The sequence below is a fragment of the Schistocerca americana genome, chromosome 8 (assembly GCF_021461395.2).
Source record: "Schistocerca americana isolate TAMUIC-IGC-003095 chromosome 8, iqSchAmer2.1, whole genome shotgun sequence".
Lineage (NCBI taxonomy): Eukaryota > Metazoa > Arthropoda > Insecta > Orthoptera > Acrididae > Schistocerca > Schistocerca americana.
This window is the reverse complement of record NC_060126.1, coordinates 122,902,226-122,929,126: the sequence shown is the minus strand read 5'-3', so window position 1 is coordinate 122,929,126 and position 26,901 is coordinate 122,902,226. Positions and strand designations below refer to the sequence as shown.

The 26,901-nt window shown below is 46.3% G+C and overlaps 1 protein-coding gene across 1 annotated transcript in view; it reads right to left on the bottom strand.

Annotated features, from left to right (window-relative positions):
• Window positions 1-26,901, bottom strand: part of LOC124545031 (protein yellow-like) — a 108,249-nt gene that overhangs the window by 29,842 nt on the left and 51,506 nt on the right. The window contains exon 2 of the mRNA XM_047123811.1: window positions 14,600-14,909. Within this exon, the coding sequence (XP_046979767.1) occupies window positions 14,600-14,909 (310 nt within the window). The remainder of the gene's footprint in view (window positions 1-14,599; window positions 14,910-26,901) is intronic.

Genomic DNA, 26,901 nt, shown 5'->3' with positions numbered 1-26,901 from the left:
GGTGAGTCGCACCTCGTAAAAAACGTTGGTTCACTTGGCTCGGGTCATAGTACCTTGAGAGGGCCCCTTGCCAGGGTAACGGTGAAGACCTCAACGGCAGTGAAGGCGGAGATAAAGATCATCAGTACGGCGGAACTGGCGGAAGAGGCAGCCATGCTTTTAGGGTTAATATAAAAGCTAACGATAGCAAACCCAGACGCGTCTGAACCCATAATGGGCGGCTTTCTGGTCAGTGTCTGTTCCCTATGTTAGGGGCGACTGCATTAATTCCTCCAGGAACTAACAATCCCTGATTCTAATATGCCAGTGGAAACATTGGACAAACGCGAGATGCTACTCAATCCACCCGCCAACAGGCGGTAACAGGGTCTTGAGAGTAGGAGTTCTCTGACAGACTTCCAGCCAAAACTATGTTATCTAGGCACACTTACTATCAACGCTATAATTCAACCGGAAAAATTACACATCCTAGTACAGGAGTTAGATCTACGAAAAATTCAGATTTTAGGCCTTTGAGAAACATGATGCACAGATGAAGCCACAGTACATTATGGAAATTACTGCATATTTAAGTGTAAAACAGAAAAACGTATCGCTAAAGGTGCTCCGCTTCTGGGAATGACTTTTGTAATACAGTATAATGTAACAGACTCCATTCGAGATATGTGCCCCCTAAGAAGTCGCCTTACGACAATGCGCATGCAGAGCGCTAACACGAAATATACCCTAATTAATGTTCATACACCCACCAACATTGCTAACAAAAAGAATTCACAGGCTGTGGAGAAATTCTGGACCGACCTTGAGAAAGTAATGACTAAATTTCCAAAGCAGAACATCAAAATCTTATTGGGTGATTTCAGTGCTCAGATAGGCAAAGAAAAACATACTGTAAATCTGTGGGAAAATATCCCGCCGATAAATTTACCAACAAAAACGGGAGAAGGCTTATCGAACTATGCCAATAAAACAACGTTAAAATCATGTCAACATCATTCAAGAAGAATCCTCGAAAACAGAGGACCTGGATATCCCCCATTAAAGAGCTCGTTGATTATCAGATTGATCATGTTGCCATCTCGTATTCTCTACAGAAGGAAGTTCATGACATACAAGTCCGTAGAGGTGCAAACGTAGCCGGCCGTGGTGGCCAAGCGGTTAAAGGCGCTACAGTCCGGAACCGCGCGTCCGCTACGGTCGCAGGTTCGAATCCTGCCTCGGGCATGGATGTGTGTGATGTCCTTGGGTTAGTTAGGTTTAAGTAGTTCTAAGTTCTAGGGGACTGATGACCTTAGAAGTTGAGTCCCATAGCGCTCAGAGCCATTTGAACCAAGGTGCAAACGTAGATTCAGACCAATATCTAACACGGTTAAAAATGAAATTTACCCAAAGAGAGTCCACTGCAAGAAAATGCACCAGTAGAAATTTGACTCCAGGAGAATCAAAGAAACTAAGCTTGGGAAGAACTGGAAAAAGGCCGGGCAGATACATGGGAAAAATTTCACCCAGGAAAACTGTAGGGAATTTTTCGACACTCCTTGATTGTCCGGAACCACCTTCGAGATTACATAAAGAAAGGCCTACTTAGACGCACCTTGAATCATTCCCACCAACACAAGAAGAAATTCACAAACGCACTATTAAATTAAGAAAGAGTAGAACATCTGGTGAAGATGGGATTATAGCTCAGCTACTGAGAACTCTAGGACCAAATTCTCTCAGAGAATTAACCCAAATCATTGCAGGTATTTGGGAGACAGAAAAATTAACCCAGGAATGGAAATGTGCACTTATTCATCCATTACACAAAAAAGGAGACAAATTGATGTAAATAATGATCGAGGTATATCCCTACTTCAGCTCGCTTACAAAGTTTTATCAGCCTGTCTTCTTCAAAGAGTGCAGGAGCAACTGCAAAATAAAACTGGTGAATACCAAGATAGCTTTCTCCCCAATAGATCCAGCACAGAACAAATTTTTCAGTCTAAAAGCAGAGGTAAAATACAAAGCAGTCAGAAACAGCCCAATAATTCGCACGTTTGTTGACTTCAAAAAGACATACGACAAGCACTTTTCGATATACTTGAAGAACAAGGGTTAGATCCAAAAGCCGGCCGTTGTGGCCGTGCGGTTCTAGGCGCTTCAGTCTGGAACCGCGTGACCGCTACGGTCGCAGGTTCGAATCCTGCCTCGAGCATGGATGTGTGTGATGTACTTAGGTTAGTTAGTTTTAAGTAGTTCTAAGTTCTAGGGGACTGCTGACTACAGATGTTAAGTTCCATAGTGCTCAGAGCCATTTGAACCATTTAGATCCAAAAACCCATAACCTCATTAAAGATACATTGAACAATACTATCTCCAAAGTGAAATTCATGGGTGAAATATCTGAGCCCTCCCTGATCAAAACTGGCGTCCGACAAGGTGATGATCTGTCTCCTCTCTTATTCAACCCTGTGCTGGACAAGATCATCCGCGAATGGGGACGGGTATTGAAGAATAAAAACTGCTGGAAACCTATACAGATGGGGCGAGTCAATGATGACATAAAAATTTCATGTTTAGCTTTTGCTGACGACTTAGCCGTACTAGCGAATGATAACGGCAGTCGAACAGGTTGAAACCCTTAAAGAATGTGCAGAGAAAGTTGGTCTGCAAATATCTTTCCTAAAGCCTGAGTTCATCGGCACAAAAACTAACACCCAAAACTTGACTAAAAAATACGGTCATATCAATAGAGTCCCATATTTGAAATACTTAGATACTTAGGTGAAGTCCTTGAACCTACGCGGAGAGAGAGAGAATAGCACAAAACATTCGCCTCCAAAAACTAAAGAAGGCCTGTGAAAGAACCTTCAAGGTGTTCAATAAAAAATGCATGTCCAAAACTACTAAAATTAGGCACTGTAATACAGCATTAAAACCTAAAGTCCAGTATGCCAGTGAAACCCTGACACTCCACATAAAAGGTGACCTAAAATACTTGTTAAAGAAAGAACTAAAATAGTCAGAAATGTACTAAGGGCAAAGAAAACAGAAGAGGGCTATAAATACAGTCTCGTCAAGTAACTGAGAAATTGTCCAACCTTGCAGCCGACATTAGAGATAACCGATTAAAATTTTATGAGCTCGTCTCTAGGCTTCCGAAAAGAAACCTTAAGCACGAAATTCTTAAATACACAGAAGGACTTAAAACTATACCCTGGATACAAGAGGTCAAAAAGGACCTACAAAAAGCTCACATAAATTATTCAGATATTTTGGACAGAAAGGTATTTAAGCGGAAAGTTAACAGATGGGAACTCAGAATACGAAGCTCTGAAAAAAGCAGAAACAAAATGGACAGAGGAAAGGAAGAGAGTCCATGGAGAAAAAATGGGAGCAATGTGAAAAAAAGGGAAAAGAATCAAGAAGGTCTGCGTTATCCAACAGGGTCTAATCGCACATAACAATAATAATAAAAAGCAATGTCCTCACTGAGTGACTGACTCATCATCCCCAGCCCAAATTGTTAGGTATAAAATGTTGAAATTTGGAGGAGATACAGATCTTATACTGTAGGTGTCGTTTGAGAATGGATTCTTCGAAGTTCCAACCTTAAGGGGGTGGAATATGGGATAAAGATTTTTTTGAAAAATGGCATTATTAAGGCAATTTTGAAGCTAGACCTACGAAAATTGGTATTTGGTTTCTCGGTCAGAAATAAAGAAATACCTGTTTCAGAATTTTTGGGAATTTAACCCAATGTGGGTGAACCAGTGGGTGAAAGCTTTTTTAGAAAATATACCCTCATTATGAACTGCTAAAGTATTTTTGAAGCTACATCTATGAACATTGGTGTCTGAATTCTCCGTTACAAATGAAAAAAATCGGCAGAGAGGGCTACACCTGGGGGTATGAAGCGCTTTTAATATTTTGGAAGACGAATGGAGACTTTTAAACCGCCATACAAAGTTCCAGTTCCGACCCTTTAAAAACCCTGCGCAATTTCATGATTTAAATAATTTTCTTAAAATAAAAACTTCTGACTACGTGATATTTTTTCCTTTCCCTGAGAGCTAGTAGGAGGGTGGCAGGGCGGAGGAGGGGGGGGGGGGGGGAGCAGCCTTGCGTTTGCGGTTTTTACAGGATCTAAAGCCTACAGACTGCGGTTTACAAGCCAACTTTGCAAACGCGTGACTATAAAGATTTTCTGGATCGTGTCGTCTTCAGTGGTAAATCGAAATTTTGCCTAAGTAAAAATGTGAACATACACAATGTAAGCATCTGGAAGTCAAAAAATCCCCACGTGTCTCTCTTAAAATGAATGTTTCTGTGCCAAATACTCGGCGGAAAGTTTATAGGTCATTATTTTTCGGTGAAACAATTGTAACTTGTGTTCTTATCTTAAATTCAACCACAGATCTTTATTTGGCAGCAAGATGGTGGCTACCTCACTGGCATAACGTTGTACCCGACCACTAGGAGCCGGGTGACAGAACTTGTTTTACATGACCTCCATGTTCACACACGACCAGATGTCATTTAATTTTTACCTTTGAGGGTTCATAAAGGATAATGTGTATGTGCTTTCTCTACCAGCTGATCTACTCGACACATTAGAAACAGCATTGTTGCAACAGTTACTCCAGACCCACTGATTAAAGTTTGGGAAGAAACCGCCTACCGACTCGCTGTGTAACGAATAGTGCTCACACTGAACACTTGTAAGACTGTTTGAGATGCTCTTTCGTTTGCTGTATTCTTTATAATAACTGTAATATGAATGTATAAATGTTAAAAAGCGTTAAATTCCGTATATTCGTTTCTAAATACCCTGTATGCCACTTTTAAGGGAGAGTCAGCATTCTCCTGAAGTCATGTGTATCCCACTGTAGCTGGTTACCAATAAAGGCAATAGTCATTCGCCAGCCACTTCTGCTTCCGGTACAGAAACCGTAACTAGCGGGTAGTCGGGTTCCAGTGCCACAGGCGTTTCTCCGCGTCTGGCGGTGCAATGCAAGTACGGCAAGTGATTAGCTACGACAAGGCGCCAGCCTCACCGCCAGCAGCTTGTACTACTTCGACGATAGTGGCGCTGCAGTCGCAGCACTGTGTTACACCCACCATCAAGCGCCACGCATGTCCTTCCGCCTGCTGCCTGTTTTTACACTGCTGGACACCTAGCAGGCAGCTTATGCACACGTTACAGGCTTTACGCCGACCGCGTCCTGTAGCCTATTCATTGGAGATCTTGTTAAGCTCTCGCTGAGCTCTCTCCGGCCATGCACGGCAGCTCTGTCCAGCTGAGCCCAGCCTCTGGATTTGCGCCGCGCCGCAACGATCCTCCAGCAGCTACTAGGGAAGATACTCCACAGCAGCCACATCGAACTACCAGCCATCACCCCTAGAGCCGTAGCCTCCTTAGACGCTAGCCTTCCCCAGATTCGATGTCCCAGGACTTGTCTTCTTACGTGGAACTAATTGTGAATCTGTAACAGGTAGTTTCCGTCACGATGTATGTCACGGCGGGCATTGACTTCGTTCAAATGGCTCTAAGCACTATGGGACTTAACATCTGAGGTCATCAGTGCCCTAGACTTAGGAACTACTTAAACCTAACCAACCTAAGGACATCACACACATCCATGCCCGAGGCAGGAGTCGAACATTCGACCGTAGCGGTTGCGCGGTACCAGACTGAAGCGCCTAGAACCGCTCGGCCACACCGGCCGGCCCATTGACTTCGTCAGATTTCTAGCAGACCAGGAATTTCTTTCAGTTTATGTCTATGAGAATCAATATTATGTCAAAAATTAGTTTTTATGTGTTTTGCTAATAAAGTAAGACTTACACACGAACTTGGGAAACATGAATCGTTGCACATGTGCCACACCACTGAGGATACAAAACTGTGTTGTGCAAATAACATCAGACACCCACCTTCATACTTGTAGACCACTGTAATATTCGAGATCGCTTTGGGGCTTGAAGTAACCCCTGAGCACTCGTACTTATACTTTTACCTGTAATGTTGTCTGTGTACTACACGTCCGTACTACTCAGGTCTTTTGTACACGCTCATTATGTAGATACTACGGCCCCACTACTTTCATGTGGTTCCCTATCGGCAGCTTCTACTCTTGGTTGGTAGCTAAAGCTGTTTTTGTTAGTGGTTTAACAGAGTGATTTTTCGGGGTTAGTCTGTGTATGTGTGTATGTGTGTGTGTGTGTGTGTGTGTGTGTGTGTGTGTGTTTTGTGCGCAGCTGGCGGAAGGTACCCTTAGATCAGATTTATTTCCTATACTTATTGGAAGAATCCTTTCACAAGTCTGCTGGCACCATCAAGTTATTATTCTGGAACAGGTTAAAAAATAACAATGTAAATTCCTTTGAAAATTTCTCGAAAGCTGTATGTTTGTTCCATTATTACTAAAGAGACTTAAGAAATGCTTATCCAATAATATTAAAGGTAATCAGCAACTGATTGTCCTGTATAAAAAGAGAACAATACTAAAAAAGTTAATAAATACTAATGACACTGCATATCAAAAGCCTTGATGTATATTTGCTTGTACAAAAAAGTCTGACTGTCAGTGCATCTTAGCAGTTGAAGTACATGGGCCGTTCGATAAATAACAAGAAAAGTTGTATAAAAAAATACAAAACTTCGACAAAGTTTGTGATTCTTCGGTTGGTGGTGTCCTATAACTGTTATGAGATGGGGCTGGCTCGCGAACTTTGAGAACGGGATGCTGGGAATCACTGAAACAATCGACTGTGCGCACGCCGGTAACGTGGGACGGGCGAGTCAATTTGCTCGGAGGTAAGGTAGGTATGTCAACAACGTGTGCTATCAGCGGCAATAGTAGATTCCATTGCATAGTGTCTCCACAGAAGTGTTGCCACTATTTAAGTTCCAACCTACGTATATATATATATATCGTACCAAGAGTGACGTGTTTGTGATAACTCTTCACTGCGCCATTGCCTTGAAACGGCGTACTGTCATAACACGCAAGTTGCTAGGTTAATGTATATGTTCGTAGCGTTTTTGTTTTGCATGTTGGTATCCCTGTTGGCCTGGGTTTATTTATCGATTGTCATTTTTTTTTTTGTAGATCACTCTTGCTATTTGAGTTTACATATTGTCATTTGGAGATAGTGAGTGGAGTTGTGGACGCTAGACAATGGAGTGCCAAGTGGAGAAATCGGAACATTTCCGACACATTCTTCTGTTTCAGTTCAGTAGAGAAGTGACAGCTGCACAGGCAGCCAGAGACATTTGCACCGTCAATGGGGATAAAGCCACTGGACAGGATACGCAAGAAAATGGTTTTTTCGTTTTAAGGAGGATCGTTTTCACATTAGCGACTCTCCACGTTCAGGAAGACTTTCAGGGTTTGATAAAGATCGTTTAAACGCATTAATGCACAATGATCCACGTCAGTGCACCCGGGAACTGGCAAATGTGATGAACTGCGATAAATCCACCATCGTGCGACATTTGCATGCAATGGAGACGGTTCAGAAATCGCGTGTATGGATACTGCACTCTGCTAGGCTAAATCACTTGAATCAACGGCTGGCAATATGTGCATCTCTGCTTGCTCATCATCAATTGGCTCTTGATCAACACAGACCATTCCTATCCTGTATCGTTACTAGTGACGAGAAATGGTGTTGTGCCGTATTAAGACAGCCACGCCACTCGGAAGTAGGCGAAAGGCACGCGTTAACTCACGCAGGCTAGTAGATAGGTCTGAAACAGGATACGTAATGAATGCTATAAAGAAAAGTACGTAGCTGCTGGAATACTTAACTTTAATCCATCATTGTTGTACATCGCTCTTGACGATACAAGTGAGACTCTGTAGATACATGCAATGTTACTAATGGCGCCTTGCTAGGTCGTAGCCATTGACTTAGCTGAAGGCTATTCTAACTATCTGCTCTGCAAATGAGCGAGGCTTCGTCAGTGTGCATCGCTAGCGAAGTCGTCCGTACAACTGGGGCGAGTGCTAGTAAGTCTCTCGAGACCTGCCGTGTGGTGGCGCTCGGTCTGCGATCACTGACAGTGGCGACACGCGGGTCCGACATGTACTAATGGACCGCGGCCGATTTAAAGCTACCACCTAGCAAGTGTGGTGTCTGGCGGTGACACCACAAATGGCGTCTTTATGCTAACATAAGGAAAAGAGAGGAATGGTTGAGGCCAAACAGAGACCTGCACAAATCCACAAAAGATACTAGGAATTGCTTCCCCGAGGTGTAACCATCACTATTAACATTTATTGTCAAAAACTGAGACGTCTTGCAGATGCAATCCCAGAACAATGACCAAGAAAGCTGTGTGGTGTGATGTTACTTCACGATAACACCCACCCCCATTCTGCTACACTGAAAAAGAAAATGTACAACAGTTGAGTTGGGAAGTCATTCTACACCCACCTTATTCACCTGATCTTGCGCCCTCAGATTTTCGCTTTTTCCGCTCTCTATCGAGCAGTCTTCAAGGGACTTCCTTTTTGGATGAAAATGCTTTCCGAACATGGCTCAACGTGTTGTTCGCCTTAGACCCACAACAATTACACTGCTGGCCTACAACGTGCTGACATGAGGAAAGTGTTCAACCGATTTCTCATACACAAACCGCAGTTGACCGGCGTTGCCTGGTGAAACGTTGTTGTGATGCCTCATGTAAGGAGGAGAAATGCGTACCATCACGTATCCGACTTTGATAAAGGTCGGATTGTAGCCTATTGCGATTGCGGTTTATCGTATCGCGACATTGCTGTTCGCGTTGGTCGAGATCCAATGACTCTTAGCAGAGCCGGCCGGAGTGGCCGCGCGGTTCTAGGCGCTACAGTCTGGAACCGGGCGACTGCTACGGTCGCAGGTTCGAATCCTGCCTCGGGCATGGATGTGTGTGATGTCCTTAAGTTAGTTAGGTTTAATTAGTTCTAAGTTCTCGGCGACTGATGACCTCAGGAGTTAAGTCGCATAGTGCTCAGAGCCATTTGAACCATTTGAACTGTTAGCAGAATATGGAATCGGTCGGTTTAGGAGGGTAATACGGAACGCCGTGCTGGATCCCAACGGGCTAGTATCACTAGCAATCGAGATGACAGGCATCTTATCCGCATGGCTGTAACGGATCGTGCAGCCACGTCTCGATCCCTGAGTCAACAGATGGGGACGTTTGCAAGACAACAACCATCTGCACGAACAGTTCGACGACGTTTGCAGCAGCATGGACTATCAGCTCGGAGACCATGGCTGCGGTTACCCTTGACGCCGCATCACAGACAGGAGCGCCTGCGATGGTGTACTCAACGACGAACCTGGGTGCACGAATGGCAAAATGTCATTTTTTCGGATGAATCCAGGTTCTGTTTACAGCATCATGGTGATCGCATCCTTGTTTGGCGACATCGCGGTGAACGCACATTGGAAGCGTGTATTCGTCATCGCCATACTGGCGTATCACCCGGCGAGACGGTACAGAGTGCCATTGGTTACACGTCTCGGTCACCTCTTGTTCGCAATGACGGCACGTTGAACAGTGGACGTTACATTTCATATGTGTTACGACCCGTGGCTCCACCCTTCATTCGGTCCCTGCGAAACCCTACATTTCAGCTGGATACTGCACGGCTGAATGTTGCAGGTCCTGTACGGGCCTTTCTGGATACAGAAAATGTTCGACTGCTGCCTAGGCCAGCACATTCTCCAGATCTCTCACCAACTGAAAACGTCTGGTCAATGGTGGCCGAGTATCGAGCTGGTCACAATACACCAGTCACTACTCGTGATGAACTGTGGTATCGTGTTGAAGCTGCATGGGCAGTTGTACCTGTACACGCCATCCAAGCTCTGTTTGACTCAATGGCCAGGTGTATCAAGGCCGTTATTACGGCCAGAGGTGGTTGTTCTGGGTAATGATTTCTCAGGATCTATGCATCCAAAGTGCGTGAAAATGTAATCACATGTTAGTTCTAGTATAATATATTCGTCCAATGAATATCCGGTTATGATTTGCATTTCTTATTGGTGTAGCAGTTTTAATGGCCAGTAGTGTAGAAATATTATGCGACCAGGAACATTAGCAGTACGATTAGCCGCAAACATAGTTGGACATTTCATGATTTCTACAGTCACGGAATTGAGAAGTTAGCCTATAGTTGGCAGACTGTCGTAAATAGTCCACGAGAATTATTGGTGACTGAAATCTGTATTATGTGAATCTGCATGCGAATATAAATAAAACGTAATACCCTCAAGATTGGCGAACTTGTAAAGAGGCTCGAAATTTAGCGCGAACTTCAATGCAGTGGCAAGACGGAATCAATAGAGGTAATGTTACTGCTGACAGCACTGCTAAGGCAGAATTACTAAACACGGTCTTCCGAAATTCCTTCATCAAAGAAGACGAAATAAATACTCCAGAACTCGAAAGAAGAACAGCTGCCAATGCGAGCAACTTAGAGTCAGGTATACTCCGTGTAGCGAAGCAGCTTAAAACATTTCAGAAAGGCAAAGCTTCCGGTCCAGATTGTGTACCAGTGAGGTTCCTTTCAGAATATGCTGATACAATGGCTCCGCACTTAAAATCACATACAACCTCCCACTCGACGAAAGATCCGTACCTAAAGGCTGGAAAGCTGCACAAGTCACATCAGTACCAAGAAAAAAATAGAGTATTCCGCTGAATTACGGACACATATTACTAACGTCGATTTTCTGTAGGATTTTGGAACACACACCGTGCTCGAACATTATGAATCACCTTGAAGAAAACGATTTATTGACAAATGGCCAACACGGATCCAGAAAATATTCCTGTGAAACACAACTACCTCTTAACTCTCACGAAGTAATGACAGGGGATGCCAAACTGATTCCATATTTTTAGATTTCCAGAAGGATTTTGACACCGTTCCTAAACAGCAATTTCTAATTAAAATGCGAATCTATAGGGTATCGTCTTAGTTATGTGTCTGGGTTCGTGATTTCCTGCCAGAAAGGTCACAGTTCGTAGTAAATGGCGCGAAGTCGCCGAGTAAAGCGGAAGTAACATCAGGCGTTCCCCAAGGAAGTGTTATAGGCCTTCTGCGGTTCCTGATGTACATAAACGATTTGGGAGACAATCTGAGCAGTCCTCTTGGATTGTTTGGAGATGATGCAGTCATTTACCTTCTTATAAAGTCATCAGATGATCAAAACGAATTGAGAAATGTTTTAGACATAATACCTGTTGTTGTTGTGGCCTTCAGTCGGAAGACTGGTTTGATGAAGTTCTCCGTGCTATCCTATCCTGTGCAAGCAAGCCACTTTATCTCCAAGTAACTAATGCAACCTACATCCTACTGAATCTGCTTACTGTATTCATGTCTAGTTCTCCCTCTAAGATTTTCCCCCCTCACACCTCACTCCATTAATGAGTCACAGAATGTGTCCTAGAAACCGATCCTTTCTTCTAGTCGCGTTGTGCCACAAGTTTCTTTTCTCCCCAGTTCCATTCGCTACCTCCTCATTAGTTACGTGACCTATCCATCTAATATTCAGTATTCTTCTCAGCAATACATTTCAAAAGCTTCTATTCTCTTCTTGTCTACACTGTTTATCGTCCTTGTTTCAATTCCATATATGGCTACAATCCATACAAATATTTCCAGAAAAGACTTATTGGCGCTTTCCTTGTCATTGCTAGTCTACATTTTATATCCTCTCTGCCGCAACCATCATCAGTTATTTTGCAGCTCAAATAGCACAACTCGTCTGCAAGCCGACCGCTGTGGCCGAGCGGTTCTAGGCGCTTCAGTGTGGAACCGCGCGACCGCTACGGTCGCAGGTTCGAATCCTGCCTATGGAATGGATGTGTGTTATGTCCTTGGGTTAGTTAGTTTAAGTTTTTTTAATGTTGTAGGGGACTGATGACCTCAGATGTTAAGTCCCACAGTGCTCAGACCCATTCTTTTTTCATCTTCAACTTTGTCTCATCGCCTAAACTAATTCCGTCAGATCATCTGATTTAACTCGACTACATTCCATTACTCTCGTTTTGCTTTTGTTGATGTTCATCTTATATCCTCCTTTCAAGACAATGTACATTCCGCTGAACTGCTCTTCCAAGACTTTTGCTGCCTCTGACAGAATTACACCATCGGCGAAACTCAAAGTTTTTATTTCCTCTCCCTGGACTTGGCAGAACAGTAATAAAATGTACCGATCTACTAAAGAGATCTCTTACAGTACGCTTGTCCGTCCTCTTCTGGAGTAACTGCATCAGGCAGGATTGACGGAGGGCATCGAAGAGTTCAACGAAAGGCAGTTCATTTTGTCCTATCGCGAAATGGGGGAGATGGTGCTACGGATGTGATACACGAATTGGTGTGGCTGCCATTAAAACAAAGGCGTTTTCCTCTGCGGCAGGATCTTCTCATGAAATTTGTCGCCAATTTTCTCCTCAGAGAGTGAAAATATTTTGTTTGTGCCCACTTACATTGGAAAAAAGATCATCGTAATAGAATAAGAGAAATCAGAGCTTTTTTTTCCTTTACTGGATTTCGATTTCCCTCCGCGACACCCCCCCCCCCCCCCCGCCCCCCTACCCCCACCCCATCCCCCCAAGAGGGAGGGGGCAGGTTGGCAGCAGCACAATACGCTATTCTGCACCCTAGAGAAAAGCTAAAAATTAGAATTAGGAGATAGAACAATAAAAGCAGGCGACAAAACGGTGACTGTTAAAAAGTGAAACAAGGCGAAAAAGTTGCGAAGAAAATACAAAAACAAAAGATCGGTGATACTGATTGAAACACATAGTAAGTAGACAGTCACAGTTAAAAAACACATCGACAGTCTGGTTTTTATTCGCAACTGTTAAAAACACACCTAGTGACAGTATGGTGGCTCATTGTAACACTGAACACCCACTTTAAACAGCACTATAGCGGTGACACGGAGGCAGATGGGGGCGGGGTGGGGGGAAAAGGGGGGAGGAGAGGGAAAGAAAAAGGGGGGAGGCGATGGAGGGAGAGGACATAGAAAAGAGTGGGGCTGGGTGGACGTGAGAAGGAGTGGGGAAGGTTGTGGAGGGGAAAGCAAAAGGACTTGGGGGAGAGAAGGGAGTCAGACAGAGGATAGGCAGGGAAAAACAAAACAGTGTGGTAGGGGGGGGAGGAGAGGGAGCCTTGGAAAAGGACAGAGGGCGGGAGGGGAAGGTGAGGATCAGAGTTGAGAGGAGGGATAAATGGAGGGAGAGAGGGAACCATCCAGGAGGGGGAGTAGATGGAAGCAACCTTAGGAGAAGGATAGGGGCGACGCAACGGTGAAGGTGTGGCAGAGGGCAGGGGTTGAAGAGGAGAAGAGAAATCGGGGGATGAGGGGGATCAAGTCGGCAGGAGGTGTAGAGGATGTGGATACGTTCTAGGAAAAGCAGCAGATGGGGGAAAGGAATCAGGTCATAGACGATCCACATGGGGGATGGGAGGCATGTACCAAAGGCAAGGCGGACTGCTTGGTGCTCGAGGATGTGGAGGGACACATAGAATTTGGGGGGGGGGGTGGATATCCAAGTGGGACTGGCATAATGGAGGATGGGATGGATTAAGGATTTGTAGGTGTGGAGGATGGTAGAGGGGTTCAACCCCCATGTCCGGCCAGAGAGGAGTTTAAAGAGTCAGAGGCAGTTGTGGGCTTTGGATTGGATATGAGATGAGGGATCCAGGTGGGGTGACGGTCAATGGTGAGGCCAAGGTAGGAGAGGATGGGGGAGAGGCGGACAGGAAGGGCGCAGATGGTAAAAAAATCAAGGAGCCAGAAGGGGCGAGTGGTATAAGCTACAATGATTGCCTGGGTCTTGGAAGGATTGATTTTCAGGAGCCATGCAGTAAAAAGGTCAAGATGATTCTGGAGAAGGTGGTGGGACCACTGAAGGATAGAAGCGAGGTCAAGGAAGGCGGTGTCATCGGCATACTGCAGGAGGTGTACTGGAGGGGGTGGTTGGAACATATCTGCCATGTACAGGAGGTAGAGGAGATGGGAGAGGACAGAGCCCTGGGGCACACCCACAGAGGGATGCAGCAATCAGAGTTATAGATGGTAACGTAGGAAGGGCGGTGGGAGAGACAATCATACGGACATAGTTGATAGGAAGGGCGTAGGTCTGGAGTTTAAACAGGAGAGCGGGATCCCACACGCGGTTGTAGGCCTTTTCGAGGTCGAGGAGGACAAAAATGGCAGAGGAACAGAAGCTGGAGGGAGAGAAGATAAGTGAGGCGTAGGAGCTGGTCATCGGCAGAGTAGGATGGTCGAAAGCCACATTGGGTGAGAAATCAGAGCTTTTCGAGAGAGAACGGTAGAAAGTAACTTGAAGGTGGTTCGATGAACCCTCTGGCAGGCACTTAATTGCGAGTTGCAGAGTAGGCATGTAGATGCAGACGTGAATGTAGAACTTATGCACGAACATAGTAGAATGTGGAAACAACGAAATACGGCGAAATCCAATATGGCGTCTCCAAAGTAACGAGTGGAGGACGTCACGTGACCCGACGGGTGTAGCTTGGGCATTTTATCAGTAGTGCGGTCGGTGCGCTTGCTGGAACACAGCGGTGCGACTTACGCTCGATGTCGACGTATCCGAGCGTGGCGGGCACGCCGGCCTTGCGGCGCGGCACGGTGAGGAAGAGGCGGTCGCGCCAGACGGCGAGCCCCAGCGGCAGGTTGTTGCGTGGCTGGTAGTCGGCGCCCGCGGGCGGCCCGCCGGCCGGCCACGTCCAGTTGATCTGCCGCCACGAGAAGGCCTCGCGCAGCGCGTGCGGCCCGGCCGCGCCGCGCGCCTGCGGCGTCACCGTCGCCAGCAGCACGGCCGCCGACGTCAGCAGCGTCGCCGCCGTCGTCAGCAGCGCCGACGTCGTCATGGCGCGCCGCGTCTGCCGGCACCAGTCGCGCGCTCACTCTGCTGCAGTCGCCGTGGGCGCTTTGGAAAGCGCAGCCTTCGTCGACAAATCTGCCCGATGGCCGTCTTCATCGTGTTCCAAGCACGACGACGTCGACGAGCGGAGGCGCGAGGATGGCAGGGTAGGAGTAGGGGTTGCAGGTCGCCAGATGTGATGACGCTGACGTCTCAACTCCTACACTACTGGCCATTAAAATTGTTACACCAAGAAGAAATGCAGATGATAAACGGGTATTCACTGGGCAAATATATTATACTAGAACTGACATGTGATTACATTTTCACGCAGGTTGGGTGCATAGATCCTGAGAAATCAGTACCCAGAACAACCACCTCTGGCCGTAATATCGGCCTTGATACGCCTGTGCATTGAGTCAAACAGAGCTTGGATGGCGTGTACAGGTACAGCTGCCCATGCAGCTTCAACACGATACCACAGTTCATCAAGAGTAGTGACTGGCGTATTGTGACGAGCCAGTTGCTCGGCCACCATTGACCAGACGTTATCAATTGGTGACAGATCTGGAGAATGTGCTGGCTAGGACAGCAGTCGAATATTTTCTGTATCCAGAAAGGCCCGTACAGGACCTGCAACATGCGGTCGTGCATTATCCTGCTGAAATGTAGGGTTTCGCAGGGATCGAATGAAGGGTGGAGCCAAGGGTCGTAACACATCTGAAGTGTAACGTCCACTGTTCAATGTGCCGTCAATGCGAACAAGAGGTGACCGAGACGTGTAACCAATGGCACCCCATACCATCACGCTGGGTGGTACGCCAGTATGGCGATAGCGAATACACGCTTCCAATGTGCGTTCACCGCGATGTCGCCAAACACGGATGCGACCATCATGATTCTGTAAACAGAACCTGGATTCATCAGAAAAAATGATGTTTTGCCATTCGTGCATCCAGGTTCATCGTTGAGTACACCATCGCAGGCGCTCCTGTCTGTGATGCAGCGTCAAGGGTAACCGCAGCCGTGGTCTCCGAGCTGATAGTCCATGCTGCTGCAAACGTCGTCGAACTGTTCGTGCAGATGGTTGTTGTCTTGCAAACGTCCCCATATGTTGACTCAGGGATGTGGCTGCACGATCCGTTACAGCCACGCGGATAAGATGCCTGTCATCTCGACTGCTAGTGATACGAGGCCGTTTGGACCCAGCACGGCGTTCCGGTGTACCCTCATGAACCCACCGATTCTGCTAACAGTCATTGGATCTCGACCAACGCGAGCAGCACTGTCGCGGTCGCGATAGGCTACAATCAGACCTCTATCAAAGTCGGAAACGTGATGGTACGCATTTCTCCTCCTTACACAAGGCATCACAGCCACGTTTCACCAGGCAACGCCGGTCAACTGCTGTTTGTGTATGAGAAATCGGTTGGAATCTTTCCTCATCTCAGCACGTTGTAGGTGTCGACACCGGCGCCAACCTTGTGTGAATGTTCTGAAAAGCTAATCATTTGCATATTACAGCATCTTTTTCCTGTCGGTTAAATTTCGCTTCTGTAGCACATCTTCGTGGTGTAGCAATTTTAATGGCCAGTAGTGTAGAACTGTCCTTAGCGGCCGGAATACTGCACATCATGCAGAATTGTTCGACACCACTGACTGACAGTGTGATGACAAGCAAGGGCATTCGGGGTAGGGAGTGGGTGCATGAGGAGCGAAGGACCGGTGCACAAGGGGTTGATGCTGATGCCAGGATTCCGGGATTAGCTGTGGTGCACTTGGCTAGATGCGATGAGGGCAGTAAATTACTGATGCTGACGTCAGCCAAATATAACAAACACGAATACCTGAACACTGGAATGATCTCCAGGCCGGGGGCCGAGGCTATTTCGTATGCTCAGTTATCCACTACTCTAGCATTGCTGCCCGCCTCAAAATCGACAGTGCCTCTCCCGATAGTGTGGGGTGTGACTGTTAAGGTGTCCAGCACGAGTCTGTGGTATGGGTGCCACGAAACTTACTGGACGCGTGCTCTACAAAACATCTACATCTACATACATACTCCGCAATCCACCATACGGTGCGTGGCGGAGGGTACCTCGTACCGCAACTAGCATCTTCTCTCTCTGTTTCACTCCCAAACAGAACGAGGGAAAAATGACTGCCTATATGCCTTTGTACGAGCCCTAATCTCTCTTATCTTATCTTTGTGGTCTTTCCGCGAAATATTAGTTGGCGGCAGTAAAATTGTACTGCAGTCAGCCTCAAATGCTGGTTCTCTAAATTTCCTCAGTAGCGATTCACGAAAAGAACACCCCCTTTCCTCCAGAGACTCTCACCCGAGTTCCTGAAGCATTTCCGTCACACTTGCGTGATGATCGAACCTACCAGTAATAAATCTAGCAGCCCACCTCTGAATTGCTTCTGTGTCCTCCCTCAATCCGAACTGATAGGGATCCCAAACGCTCGAGCAGTACTCAAGAATAGGTCGTATTAGTGTTTTATAAGCGGTCTCCTTTACAGATGAACCACATCTTCCCAAAATCCTACCAATGAACCGAAGACGACTATCCGCCTTCCCCACAACTGCCACTACATACTTGTCCCACTTCATATCGCTCTGCAATGTTACTCCCAAATATTTAATGGACGTGACTGTGTCAAGCGCTACACTACTAATGGAGTATTCAAACATTACGGGATTCTTTTCCCTATTCATCTGCATTAATTTACATTTATCTATATTTAGAGTTAGCTGCCGTTCTTTACATCAATCACAAATCCTGTCCAAGTCATCTTGTATCCTCCTACAGCCACTCAACGATAACACCTTCCCGTACACCACAGCATCATCAGCAACCAGCCGCACACTGCTGTCCACCCTATCCAAAAGATCATTTACGTAGATAGAAAACAACAGCGGACCTACAACACTTCCCTGGGGCACTCCAGATGATACCCTCACCTCCGATGAACACTCACCATCGAGGACAACGTACTGGGTTCTATTACTTAAGAAGTCTCTGAGCCACTCACATATTTGGGAACCAATCCCATAGGTTCGTACCTCAGTTAGGAGTCTGCAGTGGAGCACCGAGTCAAACGGTTTCCGGAAGTCAAGGAATATGGCATCCGTCTGATACCCTTCATCCATGGTTCGCAAGGTATCATGTGAAAAAAGGGCGAGCTGCTTTTCGCAGGAGCGATGCTTTCTAAAGCCGTGCTGATGCATGGACAGCAACTTCTCTGTCTCAAGGAAATTCATTATATTCGAACTGAGAATATCTTCGAGAAGCCTGCAACAAACCGATGTTAAGGATATTGGTCTGTAATTATGAGGATCCGTCCTTCTACCGTTCTTATATACAGGCGTCACCTGCACTTTATTTCCAGTCGTTCGGGACTTTACGTCGACCTTTGCGTTGCTAAAAATGGCTAAAAACCTTCAAGTGTGTAATTTCCACATTCGTTTGTTCTGTTGGCGTTGTAACTATCAGCCGCACTGTGTCAGTTACGGAGTCAACAGACATGGGCTTGTTCCACGTTCGACTCACGGTCCGTCACACAGTTTAAATCAGCCAGCTCTGAAATCCTGACCCAACGTGTTCGGAAGCCCGCCAGAGCGCGTGGACCTAGACCGCAGCCGCTAGGCGGCGCTCCTAATATTTGCGAGCGCTGCGCTCACCGCCTCAGCGCTAGTCACAGGCCACACACGACGCGCCTGCCTACCGGCGCCTGTTGCCACGCTACAAGGCTAGCAACTCAGGGGCCCGGACCTCCGTTGTGCTTCGGCTGGGGCTCTCGTATCATTCCTTGTACCAGGTGTATAAGTATGAAACAGGAATTTGGTTGTAATAATTACATGTCTGTTGTTTGAAACTGATAAACAATATTTTATTCAAAATAGTCTCCATTGCTATTTATACAGTTCTCTCCCACCTCTTCGGCAGGCCATGAACGCCACGCAAAAAAAAGAACAGTTCTTCTTTTGAAGCGAACCAGTGAGGGAGCGGCTTTCGTACCTTTTCACACAAATTGAAGCGTTGTTCAGCGACAGCTTGTCCCAGTGATGCAAACAGATGATAATCGAACGGAGCCAAGTCTGGAGAATAAGACGGATGTCCTAGTATGACCCAACTGAACGCCTCTATCGTTTACCTGGCGCGTTTTGCTGTGTGATGGGGCGTTATCATAGAGCAATATGACTCTGTGTTGCCTTTTTCCATATTCCGGTCGTTTTTCACTTAATGCTCGATTTAAATCGATCATTTGCTGTTGGTAGCGAGCAGTGTTAACGGTTTCTCCAGGTGTTAGCAGCTCATAACAGATGACAACTTTCTGATCCCACCAAACATAGAGCACTGTCTTCTTTTCAAAGCGGTTTGGTCTTGCAGTGGATGTCAACGATTTACGACCCTTAGGATTCTCAGTTTTCACTACATGTCAGTATTCGGTGGAGAAACGACTTTCTTCTGTATCTGGCGAGCAGAATTTCACAAGTGGTCTTTCGATTTGCTTTCTACCTTTCATTCAGTTCATGCGGAACCCATTCTCCTACTTTCTGCACCTTTCCCATACCTTTCAACCGAAGAGCAACGGTTTTTGCGTCACATTCAGTTGTTCCGCGAGTTCCTGTAGAGTTTGGGTATCATCTTCATCCAATAAGGCCTGCAATTCGTTGTCTTCGAATTTTTTCGGTGGTTTCTCGCGCAAGTCGTTTCTCACGTCAAAATCACCACTTTTGAACTGTTTGCACTACTCGAATCACTGTGTTTTCCCAAGAGCGTGTTCGCTTTGACAAGCATTCGATGCGATTCTGCAGCAATTTACTTCAAATGAGAATAGAAAACCAATGCTGTCCGCAAATCGTAGTTCGCAGGCACAAAACTCGACGCGTTTACGGGTTTCAAACAGGTACCGATGTATGGAGCTTGTTTTACTGTGTGTTGACATTTGTTGTCAGGCGTTACAAGAAGCAGAGGACGCTGGTGACGCGGTCTCACGGGTGCTACACGACGTCCAGCACCATCTATAGGGAAATTCCGTTTTCATACTTCTACATTTGGTATGCAGCGTTCCTTGATTCCAAATGTCGCTACGTCTGGGCTCTCGACTTTGGTTTACGCTCCGGACTTGTCACTCTATCCTGTTGTTGGTCGTCCATCGCTGTCGTTGTCTTCCGTATTTTTCGGCGGCTCACCGCCAACGCTCTCGGCGGGTCGGCCACGGTTTCCTGGTAGTGTCCGATGACAGTAACTATACCAGGAATTTTCTAATTATTGCGCACTCAGCTGTGGAGAGAGAATTCATTCTGGATTCAGGGAATTGTCCATAAGGAGTTTGTTTCATTTTGTCATATAGTCAAAGGAAACTACTACTGCGATGTTTTGAAGAGATTGAGGGAATATGATACACGCAAACGGCCTGACAGATTGAACAGCAAAGACTGGTTGCTGCACCATGATAATGGACCTGAACGCACCATGCTCATTCTGACGTACCTCGTGAAAAAGAAAACCTCCAAGTGTCCCCCCACGCACCTTTCTGATCTAATTAAAAAGAGAGAGAAAAAAGAAAAAAACAGCTTCAAATGTCCCCCACGTACCTTACTGATCTAACTCCTTACGATTTCGTCCTCTTCATGAAAATGAAACTGAAGTTGAAAGGGTGGCGTTTCGACTCCATAGAAGAGAATCAAGCGAAATCGCAATTAATTCTGAACACGATTCAGTCAACAGAATTCTATTGTTGCTGCCAACAGGGGGAAGATCGCTGGAAGCATTCCATACACCAGGAATACTCGGAAGGACATGTGTAAATTAAAATTTACTGTAAGGTTTATGATTTCTACGACGTTATTCATTAAAATTTTCGCTAGCCCCATCTTACGTAGTAGTTCTTATCGCATTCATGAGATCTGCACTTGCGGCTGGTTACGGCGGAGGTTCGAGTCGTCCCTCGGGCATGGGTGTGTGTTTGTCCTTAGTATAATTTAGGTTAAGTAGTGTGTAAGCTTAGGGACTGATGACCGTAGCAGTTAAGCCCCATAAGATTTCACACACATATATATATATAGATCTGCACTGTTGATTTCCACTGTGCGTCGACCAGATGTGACATCTGACAACTATAGTTCTAATAACCTCGCAGAAAGTATTGTCATTACTAAAATATTACAGGACTGTGAACGCAAGTAAACAGGAAATAATATATGAAGGGGAGCCTTGATGGAAGACAGCTGTCTATGGCTATAGGTAATGGAAATTAGAGGAAGAGGCCTCCTGATGAACTGCTTTCCGAAAAAATACAAAAATTTTGCTGCAATCTGGCAAATAAACTATCACTGAACTGTCCAGAGCTATGAAACTCTAGGGACTACTATGAAACACGTTTCTGGCGCAGAGGCCGAAATTCTGGAATAGTGTCATGACAGAGGCGACTGAGATTAGGTTGCATGAAAACATCAATCGAGATGCCCGGTACACAGTTAGAAATGTTTGGGATTCTGCCTCAGGCCAGGAGTTCCTTGCAGGGTAGGGGAGTGGCCATGTACGTAAAAAACAGTATTCCATTTGAGTCTATAGACGTATCATGGCACTGCACTGAAGAGATATTTGAATGTTGTGCAGGGACAGTTGAATTTAGTGAAACTAAACTTTTAGTTGTTGTTGTTTATAGGTCCCTGACTCTGACTTCAGAGCATTTCTACTTAAGCTAGAGAGGGTGCTTCAAAAATTGTTCAAATGGCTCTGAGGACTATGAGACTCAACTTCTAAGGTCATCAGTCCCCTAGAACTTAGAACTACTTAAACCTAACTAACCTGAAGACATCACACACATCCATGCCCGAGGCAGGATTCGAACCTGCGACCGTAGCAGTCCCGCGGTTCCGGACTGCGCGCCTAGAACCACTAGACCACCGCGGCCGGCTCCTAAATTCAAATGATCTGATGCAGACTGCGTTTTTTCCAATTAGGGTGCAGGGGAACAGTAGCGTAGCCACAGACAATATTTTTATTCATAATGAGCATTCTGTTAGACCGGCCGCTGTGGCCGGTTAGGATAGTTAGGTTTAAGTAGTTCTAAGTCTAGGGGACTGATGACATCAGATGTTAAGTCCCATAGTGCTTAGAGCCATTTGAACCATTTTTTGAAGACATGCTCTTTAAATTTAGAACCTTTTAGATAAGCACCAAAACTCTGTGTCGCCGGTTTCAGGTTGTAGCTCTCCGTAAAGACAGGACTAGGTGATTTGTAATGCTTCCACAAGGTGATGTTAAACAGGCTTGAAGTATTTCATAAAATGCATATTAACCATCCGCTGTTTATTTGTCCACACGGTTTCAGTATTAACTGTGGTGTCACCGCCAGACACCACACTTGCTAGGTGGTAGCCTTTAAATCGACCGCGGTCGGTTAGTATACGTCGGACCCGCGTGTCGCCACTATCAGTGATTGCAGACCGAGCGCCGCCACACGGCAGGTCTAGTCTAGAGAGACTCCCTAGCGCTCGCCGCAGCTGTACAGCCGACTTTGCTAGCGATGGTTCACTGTCTACATCCGTTCTCATTAGCCGAGACGACAGTTTAGCTTAGCCTTCAGCTACGTCATTTGCTACGACCTAGCAAGGCGCCATATTCAGTTACTATGTCTTCTGAACAGATAATATTGTGACTCACGTACCGTCAAGAGCGACCATCATTAATGGATTAAAGTTAAGTATCAAACTAGTTACGTCCGCTTTCTGAATTCTCATTCCTTGTCATGTTCCAGACCTCACGTCAGTACAGTTCTTCCCTCCTCACGCTATTCTGCTTGAGCTAAAACGCGTGCATTTCGGCCTCCACTCATAACACGGTGTTGGCTCTTCTGCTAACACAGGATGTAGGGTACATCAGAGTACTTAAAAGCATCCCATATCCCTTTGTAGCTTAACAATATCGAAATTACCCAGAGAAACTGTACAAATCATGTCAGGTGTTCGCACAAATGCTTTTAACTGATCAGTTGTATCCAGCATCCGGATGGTGGTTGATAACCGGAACAGTAGGTGACTGATGGGACAAATAAGCCAGGTGAGTCTCTGGGGAGCCGCTGCTGCGTGTTGATAGCCGCTGGCCTGACCAGCCGCCGCCCTAGTTGCATTCTCAGCGCGACTGGAAGCTGGCCAAGATGTCTCGCAGCCGCCGAGCTGGCTGCAACCGGTGCGTGCTGGCGTGTGCGCGAGTGTCGGTACACAAAGCGCTCGCAGAGCACAACTCTCTCAGACTTCCTACCTACTCATGTAACTGCCACGGAGACGGCATTTAATTATGTTACACATCTGGCTCACAGACGTAACTAGGGCCTTTCTACCACTTCAGCAAAAATCATATCTGCAGCAGCATATACGGCATGAATGCTCGTTACTAAATATTATCGTAAGTGTGTGTAGAGCAAAGTCTGTCAGCCTTGCCCGGTTTGTTTCTCCTTATGCGCGGTGGGAATGCTGAGGTCAGTTTCAGTGGCACCGATGTTCCTCCCGCTTGTACACTGAGGTGTCGAAAGTCACGGATAGCGATACGCAGGTATGCGGATGGCGGCATTATCGCGTGCCCAAGATACACTACTGGCCATTAAAATTGCTACACCAAGAAGAAATGCAGATGATAAACGGGTATTCATTGGACAAATATACTAGAACTGACATGTGATTACATTTTCACGCAGGTTGGGTGCATAGATTCTGAGAAATCAGTACCCAAAACAACCACCTCTGGTCGTAATAACGGCCTTGATACGCCTGGGCATTGAGTCAAACAGAGCTTGGATGGCGTGTATAGGTACAGCTGCCCATGTAGCTTCAACACGACACCACAGTTCATCAAGAGTAGTGACTGGCGTATTGTGACGAGCCAGTTGCTCGGCCACCATTGACCAGACGTTTTCAATTGGTGAGAGATCTGGAGAATGTGCTGGCCAGGGCAGCAGTCGAAGCTTTTATGTAGCCGGAAAGGCCCGTACAGGATCTGCAACATGCGGTCGTGCATTATCCTGCTGAAATGTAGGGTTTGGCAGGGATCGAATGAAGGGTAGAGCCACGGGTCGTAACACATCTGAAATGTAACGTCCACTGTTCAAAGTGCCGTCAGTGCGAACAAGAGGTGACCGAGACGTGTAACCAATGGCACACCATATCATCACGCCGGGTGATACGCTAGTATGGCGATGACGAATACACGCTTCCAATGTGCGTTCACCGCGATGTCACCAAACACGGATGCTGCCATCATGATGCTGTAAACAGAACCTGGATTCATCCGAAAAAATGACATTTTGCCATTCGTGCACCCAGGTTCGTCGTTGAGTACACCATCGTAGGCGCTCCTGTCTGATGCAGCTGCGTCAAGGGCAACCCCAGCCATGATCTCTGAGCTGATAGTCCATGCTGCTGCAAACGTCGTCGAACTGTTAGTGCAGATGGTTACTGTCTTGCAAACGTCCCCATCTGTTGACTCAGGGATCGAGACGTGGCTGCACGATCCGTTACAACCATGCGGATAAGATGCCTGTCATCTCCACTGCTAGTGATACTAGGCCGTTGAGATACAGCACTGCGTTCCGTATTACCCTCCTGAAGCCACCGATTCCATATTCTGCTAACAGTCATTGGATCTCGAACAACGCGAGCAGCAATGTCGCGATACGATAAACCGCAATCGCGATAGGCAACAATCCGACCTTTATCAAAGTCGGAAACGTGATGGTACGCAGTAGTTCTCCTCCTTACACGAGGCATCACAACGTTTCACCAGGCAACGCCGGTCAACTGCTGTTTGTGTGTGAGAAATCGGTTGAAAACTTGTCTCATGTCAGCACATTGTAGGTGTCGCCACCGGCGTCAACCTTGTGTGAATGCTCTGATAAGCTAATCATTTGCATATCACAGCATCTTCTTCCTGTCGGTTAAATTTCGCTTCTGTAGCACGTCATCTTCGTGGTGTAGCAATTTTAATGGCCAGTAGTGTATAAGACGACAGCATTTTGACGCAGCCGTCATTTATACTCAGGTGACATATGTGAAAATGTTTGCGACGTGATTATGGCCGCACGAAGAAAATTAACTGACTTTTAACACGGAACGGAAGTTGTAGCTAGACGCATGGGACATACCATTTCGAAAATCGTAGGTAGAGCCACAGTATCAAAAGTGTACGGAGAATACCAAATTCCAGGCATTACCTCTCACGAGGGACAGCGCAGTGACCGACGGCCTTCACTTAACGACCGAGAGCACCGGCGTTTGCGTAGAGTTGTCCGTTAACAGACAAGAAACACTGCGTGAAATAACCACAGAAATCAGTGTTGAACGTACGACGAACGAATTCGTTAGGACAGTAAGGGGAAATTTAGCTTTAACAGGCTATGCGGCAGACGACCGACAAGAGTCCCTTTGCTAACAGCACGTCATCTCCTGCAGTGCCTGTTCCGCGCTCGTGTCCGTATCAGTTGGGCCCTAGTCGAATGGAAAACCGGGGCCGGTCAGATGAGTCCCGATTTCAGTTGGTAACAACTGATGGTGGGGCTGGAGTGTGGCACAGACCTCACGAAGCCATGGACCCAAATTGTCAACAAGGCACTGTGTTTACAGGGAATGGACTGAATTCTCTGATCCAACGGAACCGATCTTTGACTGTAAATTGTTATGAAATTACAATCAAATAAATACCATCAGCTGCTGACAGGCGTTGATATACATCAACGGGGACAGTTGAAAATGTTTGCCTCGACCGGGACTCGAACCCGGGATCTGCTACTTACATGGCAGACGCTCTATCCATCTGAGCCACTGAGGGCACAGAGGATAGTGCGACTGCAGGGATTTATCGCCGGTACGCTCCTCGTGAGACCCACATTCTCAACTTATAGTCCACACGCCACATTCGTAATGCCCCTGCCATTATACCCATTATTCGCTGCAAACAATCCACCGAGTCCCGTAAGAGTTCGGGCAAATCGAGTGCATCCGCACTGAAGGAGGTCATCAGCCGGTTAGCCTTAAACGATATGAAGATGGCATCTGTTCTTTCGGACGTCTTCATATCGTAAATTGTTATGTACGGCTACTTGGAGAACCTTTGCAGCCATTCATGGATTTCATGTCCTCAAACAACGGTAGAATTTTCATGGGTGACAATGCGACATGTCACCGACCCACAGCTGTTTGCAACTGCTTTGAAGACTATTCTGGACAGTTCGAGTGAATGGTTAAGCCACTCAGATCGTCCGACATGTATACGACTGAACATTTATGGGATATAATCGACACGTCAGTTCGTGCACAAAATCCTTCAGTGCCAACACTTCCGCAATTATGGACGGCTTCAGAGGCAGCAAGGCTGAATATTTCTGCAGGGAACTCCCAACGATTTGTTAAGTCCATGGCACGTACAACTGCTGCACTGCGCTGGGCAAAAGGAAGTCCGACATGATTTCAGGCGGTATCCTGCGACTTTCGCCACCGTAGCGCAAATGAAGGACGGCAGAATATTTAATTTCGACGATTAGGTCATTGCAGATCATGGTCGAATAGGACAAGGAAACCGAGTCCTCCTGAAAAAAACTACTATTTCACCCTAATCGAGTCAGGAAAACCACAGAAAATCGAAATCAGGATGGCCGGAAAGTTGTATGAACGTATATCTTCCTCAATGATATACAAATAAAATAAGAACAATTTTTTTTTCTTGTGATGTTTTTCGTTTTAGATGTGCGGAGTATGAAGGTAAGCAGGCTTAGGAAAATTCTAATTTTTGATTGGAAAAATTGTCAAAATTGTCCCACAAATAAATCTAAGTTAGTTCCAAGTTCCCGGCGCGACCACAGTTTTCGGGTAGTTTCCCTTGGTTCTCAGTTTGATGCTGGAACTGGAAGTCCTTGTTAAATAGATAATGTTTCGGCTCACCAGTGTATGTCCAGAAAAAAATACCAGAGCTTAGAGTGTCTATGTAGACTCTCCCGGCGTGTTAGTA